The sequence below is a fragment of the Heteronotia binoei genome, chromosome 11 (genome assembly GCF_032191835.1).
Source record: "Heteronotia binoei isolate CCM8104 ecotype False Entrance Well chromosome 11, APGP_CSIRO_Hbin_v1, whole genome shotgun sequence".
Lineage (NCBI taxonomy): Eukaryota > Metazoa > Chordata > Lepidosauria > Squamata > Gekkonidae > Heteronotia > Heteronotia binoei.
Window position 1 is genome coordinate 49,980,444 of NC_083233.1, and position 27,081 is coordinate 50,007,524.

The 27,081-nt window shown below is 44.1% G+C and overlaps 2 protein-coding genes across 2 annotated transcripts in view; one reads left to right on the plus strand and one right to left on the minus strand.

Moving 5' to 3' along the window:
- The first annotated feature begins 1,489 nt into the window (after positions 1–1,489).
- The window catches only part of RSPH14 (radial spoke head 14 homolog), an 88,707-nt gene continuing 63,115 nt past the window's right edge, over positions 1,490–27,081 (plus strand). The window contains exons 1-4 of the mRNA XM_060250110.1: positions 1,490–1,591; positions 2,022–2,238; positions 3,180–3,282; positions 5,015–5,133. Coding sequence (XP_060106093.1) covers positions 2,040–2,238; positions 3,180–3,282; positions 5,015–5,133 — 421 coding nt within the window. The 5' untranslated portion in view covers positions 1,490–1,591; positions 2,022–2,039. The remainder of the gene's footprint in view (positions 1,592–2,021; positions 2,239–3,179; positions 3,283–5,014; positions 5,134–27,081) is intronic.
- The window catches only part of GNAZ (G protein subunit alpha z), a 57,820-nt gene continuing 43,719 nt past the window's right edge, over positions 12,981–27,081 (minus strand). Inside the window, exon 3 of the mRNA XM_060250109.1 lies at positions 12,981–14,994. Within this exon, the coding sequence (XP_060106092.1) occupies positions 14,650–14,994 (345 nt within the window). The 3' untranslated portion in view covers positions 12,981–14,649. The remainder of the gene's footprint in view (positions 14,995–27,081) is intronic.

The following is a 27,081-nucleotide window of genomic DNA, read 5'->3' on the forward strand; positions in this document are numbered from 1 at the left end:
TGAAAGGTTTTCAGTTTTTGTTGTTGTTCAGTCGCACAGTCGATTCCGACTCTTTGTGACCCCATGTTTTAGCCATAAACATATACAAAGCTGGAGTTCTTTCACCATGGTTGTGTTTTTCAGACTCCAATCCTAAATACACTTACAAGGGAGTAAATCACATTGAACTCAATGCTTAGGATTGCACTGTGAGTGTACAAAGCACTCCGCAACATTCATCGTTTGGCCCCAATGCGGTACTTTCACACACACTAAATAATGCACTTTGCAATGCACTTCTGGAATTTTACTGTGTGAAATGGTCGCTGAAGTGAATTGAAACTGCGTTATTTAGCATGTGTGAAAGTACCAAGAGATTTCATCTGCAAAAAAACAGACTCCTGTGGGTCAGCTGAAGGGCTGTTCAGTTCCTTCTGTCTCTGGAGCAAAGCTTCCCTTAGACTTAAATGCTATTAGGGCAAGCCTGCTGGTGGATTCAGACAACCCTTTAGGCACACCCAGCAGCCAGGACCAGATTTTGATTCAACAATGACCTAAATGATGTCAGTTTAAGATGCCAGATACCATAAAAATTATATTTTATTATTATTATTACAGAAAAGACACTAACAGCACAATTGTAAGGACCATAGTAGAATTGTAATAGACCATAGTAGAATTCAGAATAGACCTGCTTAGGATTGCTCTCTAAAAAATTAACTATGGACAATTGAGGGGCTGTCTTTGCCCTTGCACCTCTGAATATATGCAAAAAAAATCCATCCATCCATCCTTACCAAGTAGCCCTTCTTCTTGTGAGGCTCTAAACTGTAGCTTATCTAGACTATCAATGAATCTGGCACTTGTAGCAACCCTGCTAGGGAAACACCAACGCGCACGAGGCCATCATGGGCCGCCTGATCACTACAGTCCAGTACTGATCAGAAGTGCCGCTCTCTAAAAAGTTCCAGTGGCCGCTGCCTAGAAAAATCATGGCTCTACGGAGGGCAGAAACCAAGCTGTAATGCCACAACACGCCGTCCCTATACAGCAGGACCGCCCGTGATGCCTGCGGCTTTACACATCCCGGACTCTCACAACCCTTCTTCAAGCTGAGTAAGGGAAGGCGCGAACCATCCAGGCTCTTTCCTTCAGCTTTCGAAGGGTGCAAGGCGTCCCTTACAAATGCCCCTCCGGCCGCCGCAGCAAGAGCCATCGCCATGGCTCCCTTCCCCCTCCTTCCAAGGAGAAAGGGAGGTCTTTGTCTTTTTCCCTCCCGCTCCGCCCCTTTAGCGCTCTCCAGTACGCCAATGTCGCAGTTTGCACCGTATTCTGCTTCCCCATGCTGTCGTTGCGGCCACTCAGATACCGCAACCGCCGCCGGCGACTACGGAGTTTGCCTTCCAGTGGACTCAAGCGCTGCTACTAACGACGGCCGTAATCTAGTATTCTCAAAAACTGGCTGCCACAGCGAGGGCGTCGCTGGCGCTTAGCAACCAGGGCAATCATCTGGAGCTCAAACCTTGTTGAGGGACTCAACCGCCTGACACAGGAGCTCGTTGGTTTCTCCCGCCCCTTTTGAAAACAGGGTTCTTCCGTTGCTGCGGTTTTGGTGGGTGTTTTGCTTTGATGACAATTTTTCCAGATGACAATTTCCAGAGATTATTCTTTGTTCAGATTTTAACTTTTCCTCTGCCAATTCTTTCTACTGTCTCCCGAAACTTGCTCCTTCACGACGTTATATTTTTCTTTTCTCCCCACGTAGAATGGCCGGGGGGGGGGGGGGAAGGGTTGGACGATTATTGCTTTAAATTTCGATTCCCCCTTGTAGCACTCAAACCTAAACAAGTATCTTGCAGTTAAAGCAAAAAATGGTGTGTGGATGTGCCTGTCTCTCTTGGTCCACTTTGGTCCACAGCTCTCTTGGTCCACTTTGCTGAAAGTTCACCAATCAGCAACGCTCTTGAGTCTGATGTTTATGCAATAGTTTCCTTCCTTCCTGGGCTCATCTAAATGGATTACTGTCTTGAGTTTGATTGCAGAGGTTGAAAGAATTTACAATGGCAACCCCCCGTATCTCGTCAAAATTACCTCCTGATATTGATCCCACAAAAGCCCCTATTGCATTTGGCCGAAGGGCCCTTCCTAAACTCAACGAGGAATTACAAGATCCTGACCTACTGACCCGGCAGCGGGCACTGATGTCACTGTGTGATCTAGTGCATGATCCAGAGAATGCATACCAAGCAATAAGTATAGGTAAGAAATCACTGGTGCCACACCTGACACTTTGACACTCACTTCAACCATTTACACTGTCATAATGTCCCTGGAATACTAGTGTACTATTCTCACAAATTGCATTGGATCAAATTGTACTCTGGTTGGTACATTTCTGAATCCTGCTAAATGTGAATGTATCACTCATTCAGATAAGACTGTAAAATGGGCTTCTGAAAATGGGAAAATGTGTGGAGTTTAGGTGTGTGTAGAGGTGCACTAAATTTAATTTTATCAGTGGATGCTAGCCTGTGTAGAGAATTCCTACATTATCAACTATATTAATAGCTATAGGTGGAGGAGGCATTGGGGACTTTACTGGTTTTAAACAATAATGTTTCAGCTGTGACATGGAAAGGCAGGATATAAATATTGAAATTAATACAATTCAGCAAAATTCCTTTATGTGTTTATATCCTTGATATTGCTGGGTTTGTGGACCTCTGTGTAATTTAGGACAGACCAGAGAAAATACTTCTTAGTATAATGCCCAGTTAAGGTTCTCGGGAACCTTGGAGAGCTCAAATGGTTTGTCTTTAAAGGTGCACCAAAGGATGAGCTAACAGAGATTTGGGAATCTTTATGGTGTCAGATGTTATATAAATGATATTCTCAGTGAATTTCTCACATGGAAAGAGCAACCAGGCACATAATGAGAGGTTGAAATAAGTTCTAATTAAGTTTCAAGGAAAGAACCTGAACATAAATGAAGTTAGACCATTCATACATGATAGCAGTCCTGTAATCTCTAGGATGAGGGATTTGTGGCAGGAGATGCCCAGAACTCTGGATGTGTGCGTGCAAGGAAGGACAGGCTGCATGATGCACACATTTTCAGGCTTTTTTGCTCAGTGCTTTGTAACTACTGATTTAACTACCAAACTTAAGAATTCAGTAGGATTATTTATCCTGTTTTTCAGGATTTCTAGATAACTTGAAAAAGCTGCTTTTAGATGAAGATCACACTGTGCGACAAAAAACAACAGAGGTTCTATATATAATGGCTACACATAATGTTGGCAGGTAGGTATTTGGTCCAATGTGAACTGTTATAGAACAGATATTTAGCTAAAGATTCACACAATTACATTTGCAACAAATCGTCTGGGTTCTAGAAACGAGTGTTTTATAAGTTTACTGTATGGGAAACAATGTTTTATTATGACTGGGAGAAGGGTTCCCAACCTTGTTAAGCCTCCAGGTGCTTTTGGAATTTTGAGAAAAAGTAATGAGTGTGACCACAAAATGGTTGCCACAGGGCATGGCCAACAACAATATAAAGGGACAATTTGTTTGGAGGGGGACAGTTGGCACAAAATATATTGGGACAGTTCTGTGCCAACTGTCCCCTTCTAAACAAAGGCAACTGCCTCTAAATAGGTGTTCTCTGCAGTTGCAAGATGCTTCTTAGGCTCTTTTGAAACACCTCTTGTTCCAAGGAGGCAGAGGAAAGCTGAGCTCAGCTCTTTGGTTTGGGATGTTGCTTGCTTTCAGTTTTCAAAAAAGATTAATGCTTGCTTTTCGCATCTCTACAAAGAGAGGCTACCAAGTCCAGAGACATAATGAAGTCTATGTCCAAATCATGAATTCAGAAATATGACACACATACTTTGGATGAGCTCAGTACTTTGCTAATAAGACAGCTGGCAGGGAGCTCATAGAATCATAGAGTTGGAAGAGACCTCGAATGTCATCTAGTCCAACCCCCTGCACAATGCAGGAAATTCACAAATACCTCCTCGTAAATTCACAGGATCCACATTGCTGTCAGATGGCCATCCAGCCTCTTTAAAAACCTCCAAGGAAGGAGAGCCCACCACCTCCCAATGAAACCTGTTCCACTGAGGAACTGCTCTGTCAGGAAGCTCTTCCTAATGTTGAGCAGGAAACTCTTCTGATTTAATTTCAACCTGTTGGTTCTGGTTCTACCTTCTGGGGCCACAGAAAACAATTCTACTCACTAGAGCAGGGGTGTCAAACTAATTTAAGAGGGCAGGATCTAACATAAATGGGACTTTGTGGGGCCAGGCCATGTGTGTAATAAAATATAATGGCAGGTAGTAGAGGTATAAACGTTATAAAGGACACAGACAAACATAACTACATTTTTTAACTTAAAATACAAACATGCTTAAAAGTCTTGCAATATTTTGTTTAAAATGGAAAGGTGGTGGAATAGTGGGATATGGCAATGCAATTTTAAAAATAAACGGTTGAGAAAAAGCACAAGGATTACAGCAGAAGCTAAAAATATAAAATGTTCTGTCTAGGAAACATGAAATGGCTGGGCATCGCAAGCTCCCCCCACCCCCGGTCTACTCAGATTGGCATTGGCTCTCCAGTGTAATATCCCCCTTTGGCTCTGGGTTCCCAGGATAGAGTAGTCACTAGGCAGCAGTCCTCATGTTAATTCAGAGACAACCTGGCTCAAAGCATCAGCCCTTTATTTGCAAAGACACAGCAGCTTCAGCTGGCCATAGGAGCGCTGGGAAGTGCACCTTGCAGCACAAAGTTGCAAGGAAAACATGGAATAGATTTTCCATTAAGAAAAGAGCCCCATGGGCCTGATGAAAGCCCAGGGCAGGCCGCTTTTGGCCAATATTTGACACCCCTGCACTAGAGAATTTTGAGTGGGTCACTTCCTTTTTTGGCTTGGCCTACATGGGGAGAACCATGTACATTACTGTGAACATCTTGGAAGAATGATGGAACAAAAATGTGATAGATTACTTAAATGTGTATTTTCTGATTTTAGGTACAATTTTATAAAACATAAAGTCATTCCAGCCCTAGCACTACTTTTGAATGATCCAGTTGACATTGTTCGGTGGAACATGCACTATGGATTGAAACTAATGTCAGAACTGGCTACAGGTATGATAAATTAAAATCCACAGTATTAGTTAGCCAAAACCATTGATTGCTTTAATTTTACTGCTTGTCAATAATAAGAGTTTAATTTATGTAATGGGTGCTCTGAACCTAAAATGTGTGCTGATGAACATATTATGCATAATGTAATGTCAAATATCCCAGGTACTTTGGTCTTCTCAGGGTATAATTAATTGTCATGTGTTATCAGAAAATGTTTTTACTTAAACCAAATCAGCTAAAGGCAGTCTTCAGTTTGTCACTTGCTTTGCTTGAGACATTTGCAGCTAATGTATTTTCAGGCATGCTTCAGCTTTTGTGGCTCATATATGTCTTAAATGAATCATTTGATCTATATGTGGAAGAAGGAAAGTGGAGAAGGGCCAGTAGAATAAGCATTTTGACAGGGTATTAGACTAGGTCACCTAGTCCAGTCGTCCCCATCATTTTTTTTTAGCATTGACCTCAATTTTATTAACCAAGTATCCATATTAAGTTTTGCAATTACCTTAAGGAGATGCAAATGGTATCCATTATTAATTGAGACCAAAGAGTTCAGCATGAACAAGTTACACCTGTAGCAGAGAAATACACCCACCCAAGAAGAAATCTGATTCCCCTGCTCCTGGAAGACAGCTTCCCAAGTACTGAGAATGTACCCTCAAAGATCATTGGGGTGGGGGGACAACTGAGCCTCTGCTGTCAGACCCTCCAATGGGACAGAGAGAGCAAAATGTGGGTTCCTTAAAGTTTTAGGCTGACTGGCTGCTGTAAAAGGGAGAGATGACCCACAATGCTGGCTTCAAAGGGGAACAAGAGCAAGCTCCCAGGCTCAGGCAGGTACCCTGACTACTCTCCAGAAACCACAGGTTTATCCTGGTGGCTGATGGGGATGCTGTACTCATGTGGAAGGGCAGCATGGGCAACAGGGAGTACCCTGTCTGGAGACAGTGCTGATGTGACTGAAGCTGGGTCAACCCACTTAGAGATCATGGAGCAGTGGTGGAACTCCCATAACTGTGTTCATCCAGGCACTCCTTATGTTTAGCATGCACTTCAATGTAGTCCCTCTACAACTTTCACATTCAGCTCCTCTGGTGAGAAGTGTTCAACATCCAAGTGTACCAAGAACTTCACCACTGAGACCTCAGTATCCAGGATATGAGGCACTCGCATGTAGTAAGAGCTGAGCATGTGCAAGCTGAAGAACAACTTGGATTCCAGCAGCTCCTTGCTGAACCTCTGGTTGAAGAGGAGGGGAGGGAAGAGTCAGGCTTTTTTTTTTAGTAGGGTCACCGTTCTGGCTGCCTTGGCATCAAGGGATGTGGCCTAATATACAAATGAGTTCCTGCTGGACTTTTTTACAAAAAAGCCATGTGAAACAATGGTAATGTCAAGAGGTGTGGCCTAATATGCAAATAAGCTCGTGCTGAGCTTTTTCTACAAAAAAAGCCATGGGATGAGTGAAGGAATCCATGGATGGTGGATAGTGATGTCCATAGGGTAGCTTGGTGCATCCATGGATGGTGGATAGTGATGTTCATGGCGTAGCTTGGTGGGCAGGCAGAGGCACTCCTCCCTTTCTCACGGCTGTGCGATTGCAGATCCAGATAGATCTGTCATCCCCAAAATTTTAAGAATGTATCTAACAATACAGACCAAGCTAATTCAAGGCATCTTGCCATCCAAATTTCCTCCCAAATATTGTGTCCCAAGGGGGGCTCAAGAGGCTGCGGTGACAGGAGGTGACAACAGATGCAAGTCACACCTGTCACCTTCCACATTACTGTCTTCCACCAGCTTGATGCCAGAAGCAAGCATTTAGGTTGCATAGGCCCTGACTACAGTGTTAAACTACAGTGTTAAGATTCATTCCTTCTTCCTAGGGGACACTAGTTTTGGAGAAAGGCTGGGAATAGAGATTTAGTTCTTGGTATCTTCACTAATCTGCATTTCCCAGGATTCTTCAGGGGAAGCCATGAGAATTATGTTGGTATTTACAGGTTTCTAGTATAGATGTGTCCTGTGATGAGCCTATGATTTATTGATCTATGATTTATTGGTACAGGTCTTTGGTGGATCTCAATTTAGACTTTACTTTTATCTTTTATTTGTTTCTCTACATTATCTGAGTTATTGAAACTTCTGATGTTTTTGTTGAACTGCTGTTAGCAAGACAGTTAAGGTCATTAGCTATGAACAGGAAGTCCCCAGTTTGAACCATAGCACACTCTGAGGTCAGCTGGCAAGCTGCAAAACATCCTCCCTATCTGAAACAAAGGGCTTGCGTGTTTTATGGGGCTGTTGAAGGAGTTATTGAGTATGTAAGGCTACACATTGGAGTAGGTATAATATGATAAACTCTTATTTGATTCTATTTGTTGCACATTTCTATTATCTCATGTTATCTTTTCCTGTTCCTCACTCTGGGATCCCTTCTACATTAAGTTGTTTAGGGCAGATTTGTTGTTGTTTTTGTAAAACACTAAAAGTGGCCCTGTAAAATAGCCAATAATAATGTATTTAGAAAATGTTTCTAATGTGGTAGAAAAAAGCACGATTGTCTTGCGGTGCTGGCAGAATATAAAATTTCTTTTTAAAATTTCTGCATAAGGAACAACTCATTCCTAATTTCCTCAGTAAATTCCAAAACTCTCTCAACATACAAAAGATCTCCAGCTTAGTCACCTGGAAGATATGCTTACCTGGTATAGGCAGCCAGGCTACTGCAAGCTTGAGATAAGCATATAAAATGTGTTAATGTTCAAACTTTTACTAATATGACACCAGCAAGGACCTCTGCATGACAGTCAGCTGGAGTGGAGAGCTGGTTTGCTTCACATTCCCAAGTATGTGGTTAACTGCAATACATGTAGTAATATGCTGTTTTCTATAATAAAGGCATTTTGTACCAACAGGAAACCAGCATCATTATTTAAAATCATTACTCAAATATACTGAGTGCCAATTTAAAAGAGAAAGAGAGAAACAATATCAAGTTATGCAACCTATTCCATAATTAACTTTCGCAGGAGTAATATAGGTATTAGGGTTTGTAGAATCTTTCGAGATCAAGTGCCGTGTTCTACTGGAGAAAGTTTTCCTTCCAGACGTCTGGAAGGAAAACTTTCTCCAGTAGAACATGGCACTTGATCCCGAAAGATTCTACAAACCCTAATGGTGTTACCAGCCGTGAAAACCTGAAATCTTTGATAATATAGGTATTGTTTGCTTTGTTACTACATTTTATGGTGGTATCTGCTAAAGCCAAACTTGAAAAATATTTAAAACCTATGAAAATTCCACTGTTGATAGCAGTCCTTTTGCCATTAATGGTTTTCGGGGAAGAACTGGACCCTTCTGTCTCCTCTCCTCAGGATATTTTAAGTCTCCAAAAGACTCCACCCCCGCCCAGCTAACAAAAGGGTCATGGTAGAGAGGAACTGGGCTTAAGAGGATATGTGATACCAGTGCCCATCACACATGCACCTTCGGTATACTTTTGGTTTCCATTTAGCATCTCTCAGAGAAACTCCCAGGCTATCCTGTCTGTTGGCTTATGGTGAGAACTCCTCTCATGATCCCTGCAATCCCAGAAGCAGCACCTGCATACTGTGCACTGCTGCCAGCAGTATTTACTGGTGACATAAGGTAAATATATTTGCGGCAGTGGGGAGGGGGAAGGATTTTCATATACATTTTTATACTTCCAAGTATTAGTATACTGTATAATTGGTGAACCAGAAGACTGAAGAAATGGATACAAAGTTGATTTCATAATTTATTCTTTGAAAGGAGAAGGATTTTTGATTCAAGGATATCAGAGGAAGTTAGAGAAGCAGAAATTGTTAAAATAATAAAAAGGCACAATAGGTTAAGAAAAAAGCCACATAAAATTAACACCCAGTTTCTCCCCCCCCCCTTTTGGTTTATACAAAGCACAAGTGCAAGCAAATGTGTTATTCATGGCATGCCTTTTGGGGAAAAGACTTATCTTTCATTAAAGTATAAGCTTTTTCCCATCTGGTTTTGGTTAGAAGTCTCACAACATTCTTCTTCCTGGTTGGAAGGCACTTTATCCAGTATAGCAGGGGTGGGGAACCTTTTTTCTGCCAAGGGCCATTTGGATATTTATAACATCATTCACGGGTCATATAAAATTATCAACTTAAAAAACTGTTCCACCAAGGGAGAACGATTCAGGTCGGCAAAATTAATGCAAATAATTGTTTTTCTATTTGAAATCACGTGGGGTGAGCCTAATGCAGCACACACACACACCACGGACTGCCGCCCTAGGTGAATGCCTAGGTCCAGGCATATTAGACCACATCCCCTAATATTAGCATATTAGGTCACACACTCATTAGCATATTAGGCCATACCATCTGAGATAATCATGTGCAAATTGAACTGGTGGTAGCCGGCTCCCACACCTGCCACCCCTCCCTCCCTCAAGCTGCTCCCAGCAGACCTTTAAATGTACCCACATATCCCAGCAGCAGCCCTTCACAGTGCCCACAAGAGAGAGAGAGACAGAGAGAGGCTCGGCTCGGCAATCCCCGAGGGCCAGACCAAGTGATCTCAAGGGCCGTAAATGACGTTCCCCACCCCTGCAGTATAGTGACCTTTTTGGAGTTATGCATAGTGAGTTGTAGGAGGGAGACCACCTGGGAACCTTCCATGTAGTATATTTGTTCCCTTGAACTCCATGGAGGAAAGGTGGAATGAAAAATCCTATTTATCTACTGTTGTCAATGGCCTTTTATTTTAAAAATAACAAACAGGTCTTACCTGCTGTTTTTTTAGTAGAAACATCACAGACCAATTTAAATATATTTCACTTTCCTACCCCATATTTCCCCCCAGCAAATTTTATCAAATGTATTAAGAGATTTATCATTAACAGTTCAGCACTATTTTTTAAAAAAGAGTCTACAGTTCCAAGGGAAGGAAGTGTGTATGTGCAGAAAGCACATAGAAAGGGTTCCAAGATAAGGAATAAAAAAGAGCGCTAATCTGGAGTGGCAACCCTCTGCATGTTTACTGTGAAGTCAATCACATTGAACTCAGAAGGCCTCTGGGTTTAGGCAAGTATGCAGAGTAGTTGTACCTCATCACCAAATAATCCCAACTGTCTTAATTCAAAAGGAATAACTGGCACCTTTGTCTGCTTCTTCAGTGAGATAGTGCGAAACTGCAGAATTGGAATTCATTTGGAAACTTGACATTATCTGAGGCTCAGTCAGGACAACAAATTCCTATCACTTACAGTACAGGTGTTAAAGAAGCTGAATTTAGTCTAAGAAGAATGTGTGATCATTACTGATTACTGCTGTTAATAGTTTCTGTGCTCATACACAGTTGAGGTTTTGACTGAAATGGCACACACTGCACTGTTGGCATTTTACTGGTCCCAAAGCTAACATTTTTTCCCTCTATCCCAATAGCTAGCTATTACCCTAACACCTTCAAGCAATGAAATGGGCTCCTGCCCGTGAGATTTCTTATGCCATAATAAATCTGCTAGTCTTTAAAATGCCTATCAAACCTGTAGGGCCAGGGGTTGCTTATTCACATAGGCAGTCCATAATTTTCCAGCCTCTCCAATAAAAGGCAGCCAAAAAGTCTCAGGTTCACATTGCTGATTACAGCCTGGTGGTCTACATCACCTCTGGCCTCCACTGGTCCCTGTCAGGGCATTGGTTCTGCTCCCAGGATTCCTTATTTGCTGCCTCTAGCCACGGCACTTTTACCACAAGGCTAGATATTAAGGTAGATAGGTCCCAAAGAAATAACCTGCTGTTCTCCTGAACAAGAATGTCACCTCCCTGTTCCATGGGTGGGCCTGGGCCTTCTGTCCTCCAGGGTCTCAGACCTTGCTAGCTGTCTTATTACCTATGCCAGCTAGCTGGCTCTCCACTCTGCCATCTTCTTTCTCTGGCCTTTTGTTGCCCTTCTTCTTTCCACACCCATTCCCTGGCATGACCTACATTTGACTAGACCTTTTCTTCCCAAAAACAGTTCCTACTCCTGGGGCAGCTTTTACTCTAAAGGAAGTTGATACTGGCAGTCTTTGCCTGTACTTGCTATTTACAGGCCCAGTCCTACCTGCTCCCATTAGCTAACATACAGCCTTCTACTCCCTACTCCTCCCATTAGCTAACATGCAGCCTCTCATGGCTTCTCTGCTTCACACACTGATCTGGGACACCGTGGAGTATGACAGAGCTGCAAGAGGCTTTTTTGTCCTATTAGATTGTATTTGTGAGAGGCTTTAACAATTAAGTTTTATTTAGAGGTTTGACATCATTGGAAAGTTGGAATATATATCATTGACACATTGGAATAACCTCAGAACTTGTGGCATGGCTACACTAGACATTTATTTCATGATGCAGCAAGCTTTAGGATGCAACTGGTTCACTAAAACTGGTAAAGTTTCAAGCAAAGAGGAACTTCAAAATAATTTGTTCTTAACCTGACCTTTCTGAAAGGCTATAATCATATATTCAGTGTTGTGAATAGATTTGGGGGCTTCAGACTCCTTAAAACACAACTAGCAAGTTAAACCATGATTTTTCTTGAAATCTGTTTCTGTATGTGTTTGTTTTTTCTGTGACTCAAGAGAAGTTACAGGTCTATACCTATCCATAGTATAGCCTGCAGTACCTTCAGATTGATCTGTCTTCTGAGGCAGCAGTACAACTTTGGAGCTAAGAGCCAAATCCTTCTGCTAAAAGAAACATATCCTAAAAGTGGTGACCTCTGCATCTTAAAAATTCATGAATAGTGCAGCCATCTGACATACCAATGTTTTATACTTAAAGCTTGAAGTTGGTTACTGCAATCACAAATGACATATGAGTATTCAACTTCTTTGTCTGAGCTCAAGATTCTATGTGTCTAGGCTAGATCTTGTTACAACTTTAATTTGGATAAAAATGGGGGATAAAAACTTCTAGCAGTTGACCATTCCCACCTGCAATCTGCAGCCAGATTTCTCTGATTTCAGCCAAGTGGTCTGAATTACCATAAATCCTCATATTTCAGCAACAAGCATCTTACAGTTTGATTTGGAATTCTCCTGTGATTCAAAATTTCTAAGCACATTTACTTGGAAAGATGTCCCATTAAGTTCAAAGGCTGATAGGTCCAAGCAAATCCTTATAATCCATAACAGCTTTGCCAGCCTACCTTTCCAGCTGTTTGCTTTTACCTTCTAATGGCACAAGATGGCACCAGTCCATGGGACATCAGATAAGAAGTGACCCAGTTCTTCTGCTTCATCCCCCACAGCTAGCAAGTACTGAAAGCTTAGGTCAGAAAGCAGGATTCACTAAATAGTTGTGTACAGATCAGTTTGTTATACATTTACTTGGCCTTTTAAAGCATTGGTCTTTATAATACCCTATTAAATGTTGGTTCCCAGATCCGCAGTCTTACATTCAGCAGTTTCACTAGTATGAATTCTCACTGATACAAGGATTTCCAAGAAAAGTGGCTGTGTCTTTAAAGATTACTATAACAAACAGGTGTTCCCTGAAGCTAGGCAAAATGACACTGGGAAAGTTTATCTCTCAAAGCATTCTCAAGGGTATCCCTTCTATCCTCGGCCTTTTCAGCTCTTTCTGAAGAAAGCTACACTCCCAATTCATACAATATCATATTGTACCAGTGACACAGCAAAGAATCGTTAAGAATCATTAGAACTACAGCTAAACCACCAAACCTGTAAGCTAAAATGGATTTAATTTCATAAGAGTTCTGATCCACAGCAAATAAAGATGAGGAAAACCACTTGTGGAATTTTGAATCATAAGATCTACAACAATGAGCACACCATGAACTAGTTGGGATCATTCAGATGATTTATTTTCTTGAAGTGAACAGCCTGTAACTGCATTTTCATTCATTGTTTCTATATTTTTCTTAGAGCCCTTGGCTGAGAATTTGCACTAAATTTTTACACAAGTGGGAAACAGAAGGAGGGAGAAGAAGATTCTCCCTGAATTCTTGCTATGTGTGTATGTGACAGAAAGTGTGAACACATTTATGTGCTTTACAGTTCTTGAATATTTATTTACACGTGTAGTTCTGAATCCTCTAAGACATCTTTTGCATGGGACCCGAGGAAGGTGAGGAGAGTAGCATCACCAATGGCTGTGCATCTGTGTGAGTGTTTCTAGTTATATCACACAGTTTCTTGGGCATTCAAACTTGCTTGAAAATTTGCTAGAATAATACACCATCCAGTATTATTTGTATACAGGATGAAAGGAAGCCGAAGAATGCATTGCTTCAACTTATTTAATTTCACTAAACTGCATTTTTAATTTTAAAAATTTAAATATCAAGACATTTAGGTATTGTTCATATCACTCATCTGTTCACCTAGTAATTACAGCACATAGTTTAAAAATAAAAAACACCAAAAAAAGAAGAGAAAAGGCTATATTGTACAGTTTCATTGGCTCCTGTTTTTGGAAAGGCTGTTGTAAATGTTGCCATATGTCTCAGAATTTCCTTGGAGCAACATAATAGATTTGTCCATTGGCACACTCATAAATCCAGACACAAAACAATATTTTCCAAAATGTCTTCTTTTTGATATATATCTGTACTTTTTTTTAAAAAAAGAACACCCAACCACTTATTAAACTTTTAGAGTTTTTGTGAAAGAGCACAATTATTTGGCAAAAAAAAAAGGATGTAAAAGAAGACTTTTGATGTATAAAATTCCTCTCTGGTAGAAGAAACACTGACCGTAATTTGGCCTAGTCTTTATTTAATAATTTCTTTCATTTATCTTTTTTTGCTGCATATTTTGAAGGCCTAAACAGCAAAAAGGGCTACAGGTTGGATAGGAACTCACAGCACTCTTCTGCACTATCAACTCTTCCAACAGGCAGAATACGAGTACCTATGATGCAAAGACAACATGTTTACTTAGTATGTACTCTGTACCTGCTGCAAGTTGTTTTCTTTTGTATACATGATCCGTCTTTATATGCATCTACTGACTGTGAATCAGGATGTTGTTAAGAATCAATATTTGTAGGTATGACAGTTCTCTAACCTCTTAGAAGGAAAAAGAACCACAACATAAGCCCTCTCTCCCACTAAACCAGCTCTGCATCTCCTTGACATTAAATGGTTTCTAAGACAGCAAAGACAACGATCTGTCTCTTACACAGAATAGGATAGTGTTACCATCTCAGGAAAAATAAATTAAACACATAGAATGAACCAGTGGTGTGGTAATAGTAGTGAAAACATTTCCATACAGTTTAAAACCTCACCATTTAGAGAGAGGCCTTGCACATTCCAAAACATTTAACTTTTTTTTTTTTTGCAAAAAAATGTATTTAGGCAGCTAAAGGGATCTGTGAACATACTTCATATTTCTCCCTTCCATGACTCGGTCTTCCAAACGCTGCCCTGGTATTTCAATTGGCAGGACAGGCAGTTGGCCTCTTTTGCATCACCTTGAGAAACCAAACACATTTGCATGGCTCCTTAGCAAAGGCCAATGTACTTGAGATTGTTCTGGATGATGACATCTGTCACCGCATCAAACACAAACTGGATATTACTGGTATCCGTAGCACAAGTGAAATGCGAATAGATCTCCTTGGTCTCCTTGTTGCGATTCAAATCCTCAAACTGCCGTTGGATATAGACAGCTGCCTCCTCATAAGTGTTTTGGCCTTTGTACTCAGGAAAACAAACTGTTAGAGGGATGCGGCGAATTTTTTCTGCCAGTAGATCCTTCTTATTCAGGAAAAGGATGAGGGAGGTGTTGATAAACCAGTTGTTGTTGCAAATGGAGTCAAAAAGGCGAAGACTCTCTGCCATTCGGCTCTGCAGGAAGAACAGAAATGTCAGCATCAGTCTTCCAGACAAAACACAGAATGAACTGAATAAGTCACAATCTCGTTAGTGAATAAAGTCTTATGTATCAGATGGACATGCTAGTCTCTTGTAGCAAAAATAAATGTGAATTCAGTGGCACCTTAAAGACTAACAACACTTAATGCTAGCATAAGCTTTCACAGACTAGAGTCCATTTCTTCATCTGCTATGCTCATTAGTGAAACGTTCTGTGTAGGCAGCATGAAAATAAATAAATTTTCATTTAGTGGGGTCATTGTAGGAATACAGGGTGAAATGCAAGTCAAATGAGCACTGCTTGGTCCATTAAAGTTTATCCCTGAATAAAATTCTGTTAATCTTTAAAATGCCACTGGGCTCCTGCTTTTTCTCACCTGAGCTACACTGAAAATGAATTATTTTTAAAAACAAAGTCAAGATAAACTGGATTTTTTCTGTAGTATAAAGACACTGTTTTGAAACAGATTTTAATCGCCATTTATGGTCCTCAGATTATTCATAAAAATCACATTAGTACACATTTGCCACTCTGAGGTTTATCATCATTTATAAAGCTATTGTGCTGGAATGCTACAGGCTGGTCTTCTAGGTCCTCATGCAAAAAAACTTGGTCCCTTCTCTCTTATTTGGATATAACTTTATCCAAAATAGTACACACTTGTATTACAAAGAAAGCAAATTGGGCAAATTCAGATCAATTAGATTTAGAAATCATTGCTGATAATGAATATTAAAAATTTAAAATATTAAATCTTTAGAGCACATCCAAGAATTTATTTTCCTTCAGAAAATTTCAAATTAACAATTCTAATACATTTTAAGCAGAAAGAAAAGTGCTTATTACTAGTCTTTACAGAAAATACAGCTTTGCCACAAAATACTATACATGTTGGCTTAAAGTGTCTTCAGTACATATGCCACATCTATGCATCTGCTTTGAACATAGTGAACTATGCCAAAGCCAGACATAAAAAGAAATCCAATCAGGATATTATATTTGCTGGTAGTGGGTTAACTGTAGCTATTATAAATAACTGCCTAATATTTTATAAGTATCTGCCTATCTGACAAACTGAGTTTTGACACATGAAAGTTTATACTAGAAAATTTTCTTGATCTTTATGGTGCTACTTCAATTTTATTCTGCCTAATATTTAACTAAATCTTGCGGTTTACTAACAAAATGCTCATCTATTCTGTTACCAGATACATGAATCTTCACATTTTCCTAGCAGCAGTTATTCCTGCAAACATTATTTTTCTTGTTGCCCCTCCATATAATTCCCTTCCCTAGACTGAATATTCTAAGTTTTGTACATTTCCTTGTGTGTGTCTCATTTGTAACACACACTATTTAGAGGAACAAACATTCAAGGTTATTCTCATTACGCAGCATCAATATTTAGATCCCATTAGGGAGCTGCAGACATTCATTACCTTAGCACACTCTCACTTCCTGCTTGAGAGAATGCAATGATGTCAACACTGTATGACAACACTTTTTAATGTAAGTCTGGATCTAAGGAAGTACATAACTTACAACTCTGTTCCACATGCCAGAGTGTTTAAGAACAGCCCCCTTTTCAAACTGAGCATTGTTTCAGCAGCATGTCTGTGATATGGTGTGGAGGGGAAAGCTTGCCATTCAAAGGAAAAATGCTTGATGTTGTCAAGCTGCTGAGAATGCCCTAGAATGCTCTTTGGATTCCAGCCACAATATATTGTTATGAGCTCCTTATGTGTCCTATAAAACAGTTTTGAATTAATTTTTTGTCTTCCTTTATATAGCATTAGGAGAACAGAGCCACTTTCCCCCTTGAGAACCCCATACTGCTCTATTAGTCACTGACACCAATTTTATGTTTTATGTGTTAAGGAGAGAATAATTTTTCAAGAAGGCAAGTTAAAAGGACACTTAAACATAGTATTCACTGAAAATAGACCAGTCTGGACAAGCTCTGAATGATAAGGCAACAATAATTTTCAAAATATCAATTTAGTATCTCTGATCTGAGGGCCTTTTAAAATACTACAGCTTTCCTTCTGATAATCAAATTTACATACAATTTCTATGCTTTTTTTCCAGTATACAATATTGATAATATTTCAAGTAGTCTCATTAGCTGTTAAGCATTTAGTAAATTCACTACAGTATCAAGAAGCATCAATCTAAATTGTAGAGTTCCTAGAAAGTGTTCGTGTGGAGCTGTCCATGGTACCCTATTTGAACACAGCATTCATGCAGAGTTTAAAATTGTGAGTTCTAAAAATATTTGTGCTAATTATTTTCAAAGATGAGAGAGAAGTCTTCCAACCAGCAATATTTGTGCTGAAAAGCAAGTTTTTCATCAAAATTCTTCAACTGGTCATTGCATCTGTTAATTTTATCTGCAGAAAACTTTATTGTCAAGCACTACAGCTCCAAGGGTAACAATATAAAAAAATCTCAATGTTAACTGTGAATGGGAAAGTATGTTTGAGCTGTCTGTGGAAAGCAGAACTCTAGTAGAACTCTATTAGTAGGCAAGGTATAAATATTTTAAATAAGTTAATAATGCCTTTGAGCACAATCGAGCCATGATGAGGTACTTTTTGTCCCATTTATTTTAGTGAGGGAATTAAGCAAATAGTTAATAGGATTTGAAAGTGCTTCACTTTAACTGGCTAGTGCCTCATGTATGGTTTTCTAAAACCCATACATTCACAGTCATGTCTTTATACAGGGCAATCTTGACCTGGAAAGCAAAGAACAGGCTATTTTCTCAGTACTTTCAAAATACTTAATTTCTGTAGGTACACCTCTTTAGTGATATAATACTGATAAAAAAGTTATTAGAGGGACAAAATCCAAATGATCTGCAGATCATTAGTAGAGCTGTGCAACTCCCAGGACTCCATCTTGGCTGGCTGGTTGAAATCATGGTTCTCATGTGCTTGTAACTTACTTTTTGCTGTCTTACGTATTAATTGTGATTTCATTTTAGCTCTTTTTGTAAGCTACCTTGAAGCCTCACAGGTCTTAAAATAAATAAATAGACATCACAGAATAAAAATGTCATCCTGGACTCTTTGAAGGATTGGCAGGATACACATTTCAGATACAGACAGTTAAAATCCACTAACCTGGTAAAGATATTCTGAGCACCTTTCAAAAACTGAGGAACAGATAGGACCTTGCACCCTGACCCTAAAAATATGTACACAGAAGTATATCTGAGTTTAATATGAATTTGTTTCAAAGGGTTGCTTAGGTTTCTATAATTCAAGTGCTTACAGAAGGAAAGTATCAAAAATTTATAAGGAGGAATATAACTCAATCATTCAGTTTTGTCCACTCAAAAAAAGGAATCCAAGTAGGAATAAGCAGATAACTGTACTGTAAGATGCAAATACCACCATATTAGGTGGCAAGACATTTGGGAAAATGCTGTATGTCCTGATCTTAACTGTGCAGGTCTAATCAGAATTGCATGCTTCTAGGTCCACTGAATGCAATGGGTTTAGAAGGATGTAACTCTATTCAGGATTGTATTGTAAATTCAGCAGCAATGAATGCATTTTTAAAAGAAAAAAATTCTTAGAAGGTTTTAAAGAGGTAAAGCATTATATGCTCCTATTTAGAATTATTTCAACTTCAATGTTACAGTAATTTATATATCCATTCATTGTTATGTTCAGAGCATTCTTTGTTATGGTTGTTATGGTTATCCTATTTCACTTTTTGTGAGGAAATATCTTATTGTGGGAAGCAGAGCTTATGCCAGTCTGTTTGCAGTTCCTTTCTTCTGAGATTCATCTTAAGTATACTCTGAGCTTCACAATTATCTCAAGTCAACTCAGTAAATAAACTACATATTCAGATAGGTCCACCCATCTTTTAAGGTGGTGAGATCCTGGTAAAAGTCATCTATTTGTGGGAGGTAAGACCAATGGCTTACTTGAGTGTGTGTGTATTACTTCTTCAAGGAAGCTGGTTTTTGCTCTGTACTGCAGAGGTTTGTGCACTAGTTCTGGTATTAGTTCAAGAGTTTTTAAGCTGTGCCAAATGCGCTTTTCAGCCATGCCATCTATTCCTGCAGATTAATGTTTGCTGGGGAAAATGCTCTAATGGCTCTATGACTGAATCATATTCTGAGAAAGCATCACATTGAAGGGAAATTTCTACCAGCTAGAGCATGAAATTAATCCAGCAATTTGACAGTCTCTCTTTCTCTCTCTCACAAACACACTTTCTTTAATATTCTCTCCTGTTGTCTAACAACTGAAGAACTCTGGATTGTCATAGCAAAGTTTCCCTGTGTGTCATTTATTTTCCCCCCTGCTTGCATCATTATTCACTTAAGGCTCCGTTGGTAATAGCTCACCCTCTCCAGTCAGGGTTATCTGCATGCAGGCAGCAATACATCAACAAACAGGATTCCAAAATGATCTGAGGAATTTTGAGAGCATAAGCAGTGACTTGACTGAATCCTCAATGAATGCCTAGGATCTCAAGTTTGGAAAGAGGACAGAGATTATTGCTTCCTAGTGACCTCTCTTCTTAGTAGAGCCCCAGCATCCCGATGTCCAGGGGAGCTTAGGAAAGGGTGGGAGACAACTTGAGTGGCATTGGTGGAAGCTTCATGCCAAGGCAAACAGAATACATAACACAGCTCAGCTAGGCCTATGTGGTGGTGACAGCACCACAAAAAGCATTTTTTCCCCTCTCTGCTACCACTATGTCCTGTACTGACCCCTTCTGACCAGCTCAGCAACTCACACTAGGAATCCTCAGAGGAAGAGTCTGAAGAACAAAGACAATTAGCTGAGGAGGACTAGCAGGACTATGGAGAGCCTAAAATGGCCGAGGTGCCTGATGACAATGGTCCAGCAGCAGCAGAGGCCATCCTGCCTCAGTCTAAAAGTGGGGGCCTTGCCACCAACCCCTGAAATAGCCACCAGGCCTCTGCTGGGCAGAATACAGATCTGAGCCCATAGTCTCCCAATGGACACTTTCACTTTGCAGGAACAGTGATGGCAGACAGCCTTGGCCAAGGTGGTCCAAAGGAGGCAAAGTACTTAAACACCAGGTATCCAGCAAACACCAGATATCCAGAAACACCAGATATCCAGCAAACCAAAACCAGATCCCCTCACAGTGGCTGGGATGGCTGGCCACTCAAGTAACCCAGGATACCATGCCCCTGAGAATGAGAATCTAGAGGTGTCAGGAAAAACTCTCCTTCAATCTGGAGTCCTCTCCTGACTTCCCAGTGGTATTGGAGATGCCCTGGCTCACACTGCATGATCCTATGTTCTCCTAGGGGCCAGCAATATGTGATCTTCCAGTCCCTGAACTGCCAGACACATTGTGCTGTTCCCACCACAATCCTGGCATCCTCAGTGTAGAATCATGACTTTGCTGGTCTGCCACAAGCCTATCATGACTATGAGGATGTCTTCAGCCTCAAGAAGGCTGACATCTTCCCTCCACACTGACTGCATAACTGCACCTTGTTTCTGGGGCACCCATTCCAACAGATCATGTATACTTCCTTTTGGAACCCAAACTAACTGCCCTCATGGGCTTCTTAGACAAAAATCAGGCCAGGGGATTCATCTGATCCTCAGTCTCCACAGTGCCTGCTCCAGTCCTCTTTGTAAAGAAGAAGTCTGGGGAGGGCTGTCTATGCAATGATTACCAGACCCTGAATAAGATCACCATATGTAACTGGTACCCACTCCCTTTGATTCCAGAGCTATTTCACCATCTCTGGGGAAGTGACCTGGTTTACCAAAGTAGAACTCCCAGGAACATATAATCTAGTTCAGATCCAGGAAGGCAATGAGTGGAAAATCACCTTCTGCACCTAGCACAGCCACTTCAAGTACACCATGTTGCCATTCAGGTTATGCAGTACTCCTGCAGTTTTCAAGCATCAGATGAATGATGTGTTTTGGGATCTGATCAGGGCTTTTTTTGTAGAAAAAGCCCATCAGGAACTCATTTGCATATTAGACTACACCCCCTGATGCCAAGCCAGCCGGAACTGCATTCCTGTGCATTCCTACTAAAAAAAAAAAAACCCTAGATCTGATATCTAGATGATATCATGATATACTCCCAGGATCCAGATCTTCATGCTTCCCATCTATGCTCAGTTCTAGAAAGGCTGTTTCAGCAACATCTATGCCAAGCTTGAGAAGTGCACCTTTCACCTAGATGTTAAATTTGTGGGGAACAACATCGCACCTCAGGGATTCAAATGCCCCACTTCATAGCCTGCTAAGTAACCCCATGCATATGCACTACAGTCAACTACATCCTCAACATGTTATCTGCCTGAGCATCTGATCTCAGACTGCAGCCCAAAGTTTACCTCCTGGTTTTGAAAGGCCCCATTTACATTGCTAGGTGTTTGCCTCCACTTAGCCAGAGCTCATCACCTGCAAACTGATAGGAAACAGAGCAGATTAATGCCATTCTTGAGCAATACCTCCAGTGTTTTATTAATTTCCAGTAGGACAACTGGATGGACTTCCTTCCACTGGCTGAGTTTGCTTACAACAATGCCCCACACATGTCCACCAAACACTCCTTTCTTGGTAACATACAGGCTCCATCTCTGGTTCTTCTCAACCCTAACAACAAAATCAGCTGTACCTGCAGGCCACCAGAGGGTGCAAGAGTTAATTGCAGTACATTCCAATCTGTATTGCCATATGCCTACAAGGCAAATCAAAAACAACAACCTGGGAAGTTGTTGAATGTGGGAGACTGTTTGACTGTCCATCAAATACCTGTCATGGGTGCTGGGGGCCCTGCAGAAGAAGCCAAGCCTGCAGAAGAAACTGTGCCCCTGCCACCTGCACCAGTGCCCCTGCCTCCTGCTGGAGAAGATCCAAGCCCCCCTGCCTCGCCCTCTCGGGTGGCTCGTGTGCGTGACCGCCTTCGTCAGGACCTCAGGGATCGGAGGAGGGCTGCACACTCACGAGCAAGACGCTCCCTGAGCCCTGAGTTTTGAAAGGATTCTGGCCCTTCTAGGAGTGAGGGTGCTTGAGTCTCAGCAGGATCCTGGCTGCCCTCTGAGTCAACAATTAGCCCAAATGGGCAACAGACAGCAGAGGGCTATATAGCTGTGGGCTTTGAGGGAAGGCTTTGTGGAAGCAACTAGTCACTTACCTGACGTTCTAGCATCCACTTCGGCTTCTGGACCCCCGACTCTGGCATTGACTTCTGGACCCCCTGACTTCGGCTTCTGAACCTCTGACCTACGATACCTGGACTGTGATTTGGTTTTGGCGCCTTGGACCCTCCTTGTTACCCAGCTACAGACCTTGGACTGCCCCTGGACTTCGCCTGGCCTGGCCCCAGCCCGTGACAGATTGCTTCCACCACCACAAACACCCATTCCACAGGATGGATGCTGAAGCAAGTGGAACTGCAGGACTACTGGCTACTCTCCAAGCCCAGGTACAGCAGCTGACACAGGCAGTAGTGCACTTGCAGCAACAACCTGCGGCCAGTGCTCCAGCCAAGTGCCCAGTTCCCCCACCTGACAGATTTGGGGGTGCTGTGGAAGAATTTCCTGCTTTCCTGGCGCAGTGTCGGCTGTACTTCGAGCTAAGAGCACGGGACTTTCCCAATGACAAAACAAAGGTGTGTTTCATCATTAGTCTGTTAAAGGGGCAGGCGGCCAAGTGGGCCACACCCCTACTGGTTGAGTCCTCTCCCCTGCTGACTGATTACCAGGGGTTTGAGACCCACCTGTCTGCTGCCTTCTCAAACCCAGTCCAAGCAGCTACAGCCAACCGGAAAATCAGGGCCCTGAAACAAGGCAAATCCTCAGTGGCTCAGTACGCCACCGAATTCAAGCTCCTGGCCCAAGACTTGGCGTGGAATGAGGCTGCCCAGATAGACCAGTTTACCGAAGGGTTGGCGGAGGAAGTCCTGGACGAACTGGCCAGGGTGGAGCAGCCACCCACGCTCCAAGGACTTATCACCCTCTGCCTCCGCATCGATGGCCGCCTGGAAAGTCACCGCCAAGCCAAGACCAGAGGGCGCCAGCTCCCTGCGCCGTGCCACTCGGCTCCTCTTCCATCCCCAGCTAGTACCAGAGACGAGGGTAAGCCTAGGCAGCTTGGAGCTGCTCGAACCCACCTGACTCCAGAAGAAAAGGCCGGATGCCGCACGCAGAATCTGTGCCTCTACTGCGGCACGGCAGGCCACTATGCCTCTGGCTGCCCTGCTAAGCGTCGGATACCCGGACCTTCGTTGCCACCGCCACCAAAAGGGCAGCCCCAGGCGTAAGTGGACCCTCCAGCCTGGGGCAACTAGCTGGGTCCTCCGAACAGCAGGCTGATACCCCGGGCCCGTTCCTGCTACCAGTCAAACTCCGTCTGCCCGATGGACACTGGCTGTTCGTGTATACCATGCTGGACTCGGGAGCGGCCCACTGTTTTGTAGATGCCGCCTTTGTAAAGCAGCACCAGATCCCAGTGCAGACAAAAGAGATTCCGACGCTGGTGGAGGCTATTGATGGGCGCCTCCTCCGTTCTGGCCCCGTCACCCAGGAGACCTGTCCCATCACCTTCCACGTCCAGCAGCACCAAGAACAGCTGCAGTTTGATGTCGCCCGCATGCCTCGCTTCCCGCTGATTCTAGGCCTTTCCTGGCTGAAGCTGCACAACCCCATTGTGGACTGGGCCCAGCAGGAACTACGCTTCCGAGACCCATGCCCCCATCTGACTCCTCCCACCACTCTAGCAGCTGGCATCCCGAGTGGTGGTCCTCAGCTCCCTCAGAAGTATGCGGATTTCGCCGATGTCTTTGAAGAGACAGGAGCTGATCAGCTTCCCCCTCACCGGCCCTATGACTGTGCCATTGATTTGGTACCTGGGGCACCACTCCCGGTGGGGCGTCTGTACCCAATGTCGGAGCCTGAGCTGGCAGCTCTGCGAGACTTCCTGGACAAGAACCTGAAACGCGGATTCATCCGACCCTCAACCTCTCCCCTGTCTGCCCCAGTCCTCTTCGTGAAGAAGAAAAGTGGGGAGCTCCGGCTGTGCAATGACTACTGGGCCCTGAACAAGATTACCATCCGCGACCGGTACCCTCTACCACTGATCCCTGAACTCTTGGATCGCTTAAAGGGGGCCCAAATCTACACCAAGCTGGACATCCGTGGAGCGTACAATTTGGTGCGCATACGGCCCGGAGATGAGTGGAAGACCGCGTTTGGGACCCGATACAGGCAGTACGAGCACCTGGTGATGCCCTTCGGACTGACCAACGCCCCCGCTGTCTTCCAGAGGTTCATGAATGATGTATTCCGGGACCTGCTCGACCGCTTCGCAATCATATACCTAGATGACATCCTCATTTACTCCTGCAATCCTGCCCAGCACGCCGAGCACGTTTGCCAGGTCCTGCAGCACCTACGAGCCCACGGCCTCTACGCCAAGCTGGAGAAGTGCGAATATGACCTGTGTTCCATCGAGTTCCTTGGTCACATTGTGTCATTGCAGGGAATACTCATGGACCCCAGAAAAGTGGAAGCGGTCCTGACCTGGCAGAAACCTAAGAATCGCAAGGACCTGCAGCGGTTCCTTGGTTTCGCCAACTACTATCGGCAATTCATTCCGGCCTATGCATCCCTGACCACGCCCCTGACTCAACTACTCCGCCCCAAAGAACCCTTCCACTGGTCCCCAGAGGCCGATAACGCCTTCTCCACCCTGAAGACCCGCTTCGCCACCGGGCCACTCCTGAGATACCCCGACCCCCAGCTTCCCTTTACGGTGGAAGCTGATGCCTCCAACGTGGCCCTAGGAGCAGTGCTGTCCCAGCGCAAGGAGCCGTCCCAGCCACTCCAGCCCTGCACCTATTACTCGCGCCAGCTCACTGCTGCAGAGAGGAACTATACCATCTGGGAGAGGGAGTTGCTCGCGATCAAGGCGGCTTTTGAGGTTTGGAGACATTACCTTGAAGGGGCTCGCCACCCTGTCCAAGTGCTCACCGACCACCGGAACTTGGAGCATCTCCAGACCACCCGCCGTCTCAACCAGCGCCAGATCCGGTGCTCCCTATTCTTCTCCCGCTTCGACTTCAGGATCACCTACATCCCCCATACCCAGAACCGGAAAGCCGATGCGCTCTCGCGGAAACCGGAATACGCCCCTGCTTCAACTGAGACCGCGCCTGCTGCTCCCATCCTGCCGCCCTCAGTGTTTGCAGCCACCTCCACTTCACCAGCACTCGTGGAGGACATTCGTGCTAGCCAGGCCAATGATCCCTGGGTCCAGCAACACCTCCAGGCACTCCAAGATGGCTCAACAGGCGAGTTCACGACTCGAGGCGGCCTTTTGCTACACCGCGAACGCCTCTATGTGCCGCCCGGGCCCTTGCGGGCAGAAGTGCTATGCCTGACCCATGACGCGTTACTCGCTGGGCATTTTGGACAGCATAAGACCACCCACTTGCTGACACGGGAATTCTGGTGGCCACGAGTTCGCTCCGATGTTGCCCGTTATGTCAATTCCTGTGACGTCTGCCGACGGGCCAAATACATCCCAGCCAAACCCCCAGGATTGTTACAGCCCTTGCCCACACCCTCAGGACCCTGGGATACCATCTCGATGGACTTCATCACAGAACTTCCGCGATCCAAGGGTCAGACTTGTATCTTAGTGGTCGTCGACCTGTTTACAAAGATGGCCCACTTCATTCCGTGCCCGAAACTTCCCACAGCTCAGGAGACGGCCCAGCTCTACCTGCAACACATCTTTCGTCTGCACGGACTCCCAGCCCACCTAATCTCAGACCGGGGCCCCCAGTTCTTCTCTCGGTTCTGGCAAGCCCTCTATTCCAGCCTGGGTACTCGAGTGCATCTGTCCTCAGCCTACCACCCACAGACGGATGGTCAGACAGAGCGCACCAATGCCACGCTAGAGCAATATCTCCGCTGTTTCACCTGTCATCAGCAGGATGACTGGACCACCCTGTTGCCCCTAGCGGAGTTTGCATACAACAACATGGTCCATTCATCCACCCAAATGACCCCGTTTGCTGCAACCTACGGGTACCACCCTCGGTTCTTCCCAGCGATCCTGCCATCCACGAATGTCCCCGCCGTTGATGCCTACCTGCAAGAACTCTGTGCCAGCCAAGACTTGCTCCGAGAGCAGCTACAGTGGGCCAAGGAGGCATATAAACTGGCTGCGGACCGGAAGAGGCAAGAGGGCCCTCCAGTGCAGCCGGGGGATCATGTGTGGCTCTCCACTTGCTACCTGCGCTGGCCTGGTCGGTTTCACAAGCTGGATGCGCGGTTCATTGGACCCTACCCCGTCATGGAACAAGTAAACCCCGTTGCCTTCAGGCTCCAGTTGCCACCCCACCTCCGCATTCACCCTGTGTTCCATCGCTCCCTCCTTGTCCCGGCTGCATCCCCTGACCCAGCTCGGCCTCCTTCCCCACCGCCACCACCACCGGTGCTAGTGGATGATGAAGAAGAATATGAGGTGCGCCAAATCCTGGACTCCCGGTACCATCGTGGAGGCCTTCAGTACCTTGTGGACTGGGAGGGATACAGCCCGGAAGACCGGTCTTGGGAGCCCGTGGACAACCTTCATGCCCCGGACTTGGTGCAGCAATTCCACACCGACCACCCCGACCTCCCAGGCCCTTCGACGGAGGGGGGCCCTGGGGGGGGATAGTGTCATGGGTGCTGGGGGCCCTGCAGAAGAAGCCGAGCCTGCAGAAGAAACTGTGCCCCTGCCACCTGCACCAGTGCCCCTGCCTCCTGCTGGAGAAGATCCAAGCCCCCCTGCCTCGCCCTCTCGGGTGGCTCGTGTGCGTGACCGCCTTCGTCAGGACCTCAGGGATTGGAGGAGGGTGGCACGCTCACGAGCAAGACGCTCCCTGAGCCCTGAGTTTTGAAAGGATTCTGGCCCTTCTAGGAGTGAGGGTGCTTGAGTCTCAGCAGGATCCTGGCTGCCCTCTGAGTCAGCAATTAGCCCAAATGGGCAACAAACAGCAGAGGGCTATATAGCTGTGGGCTTTAAGGGAAGGCTTTGTGG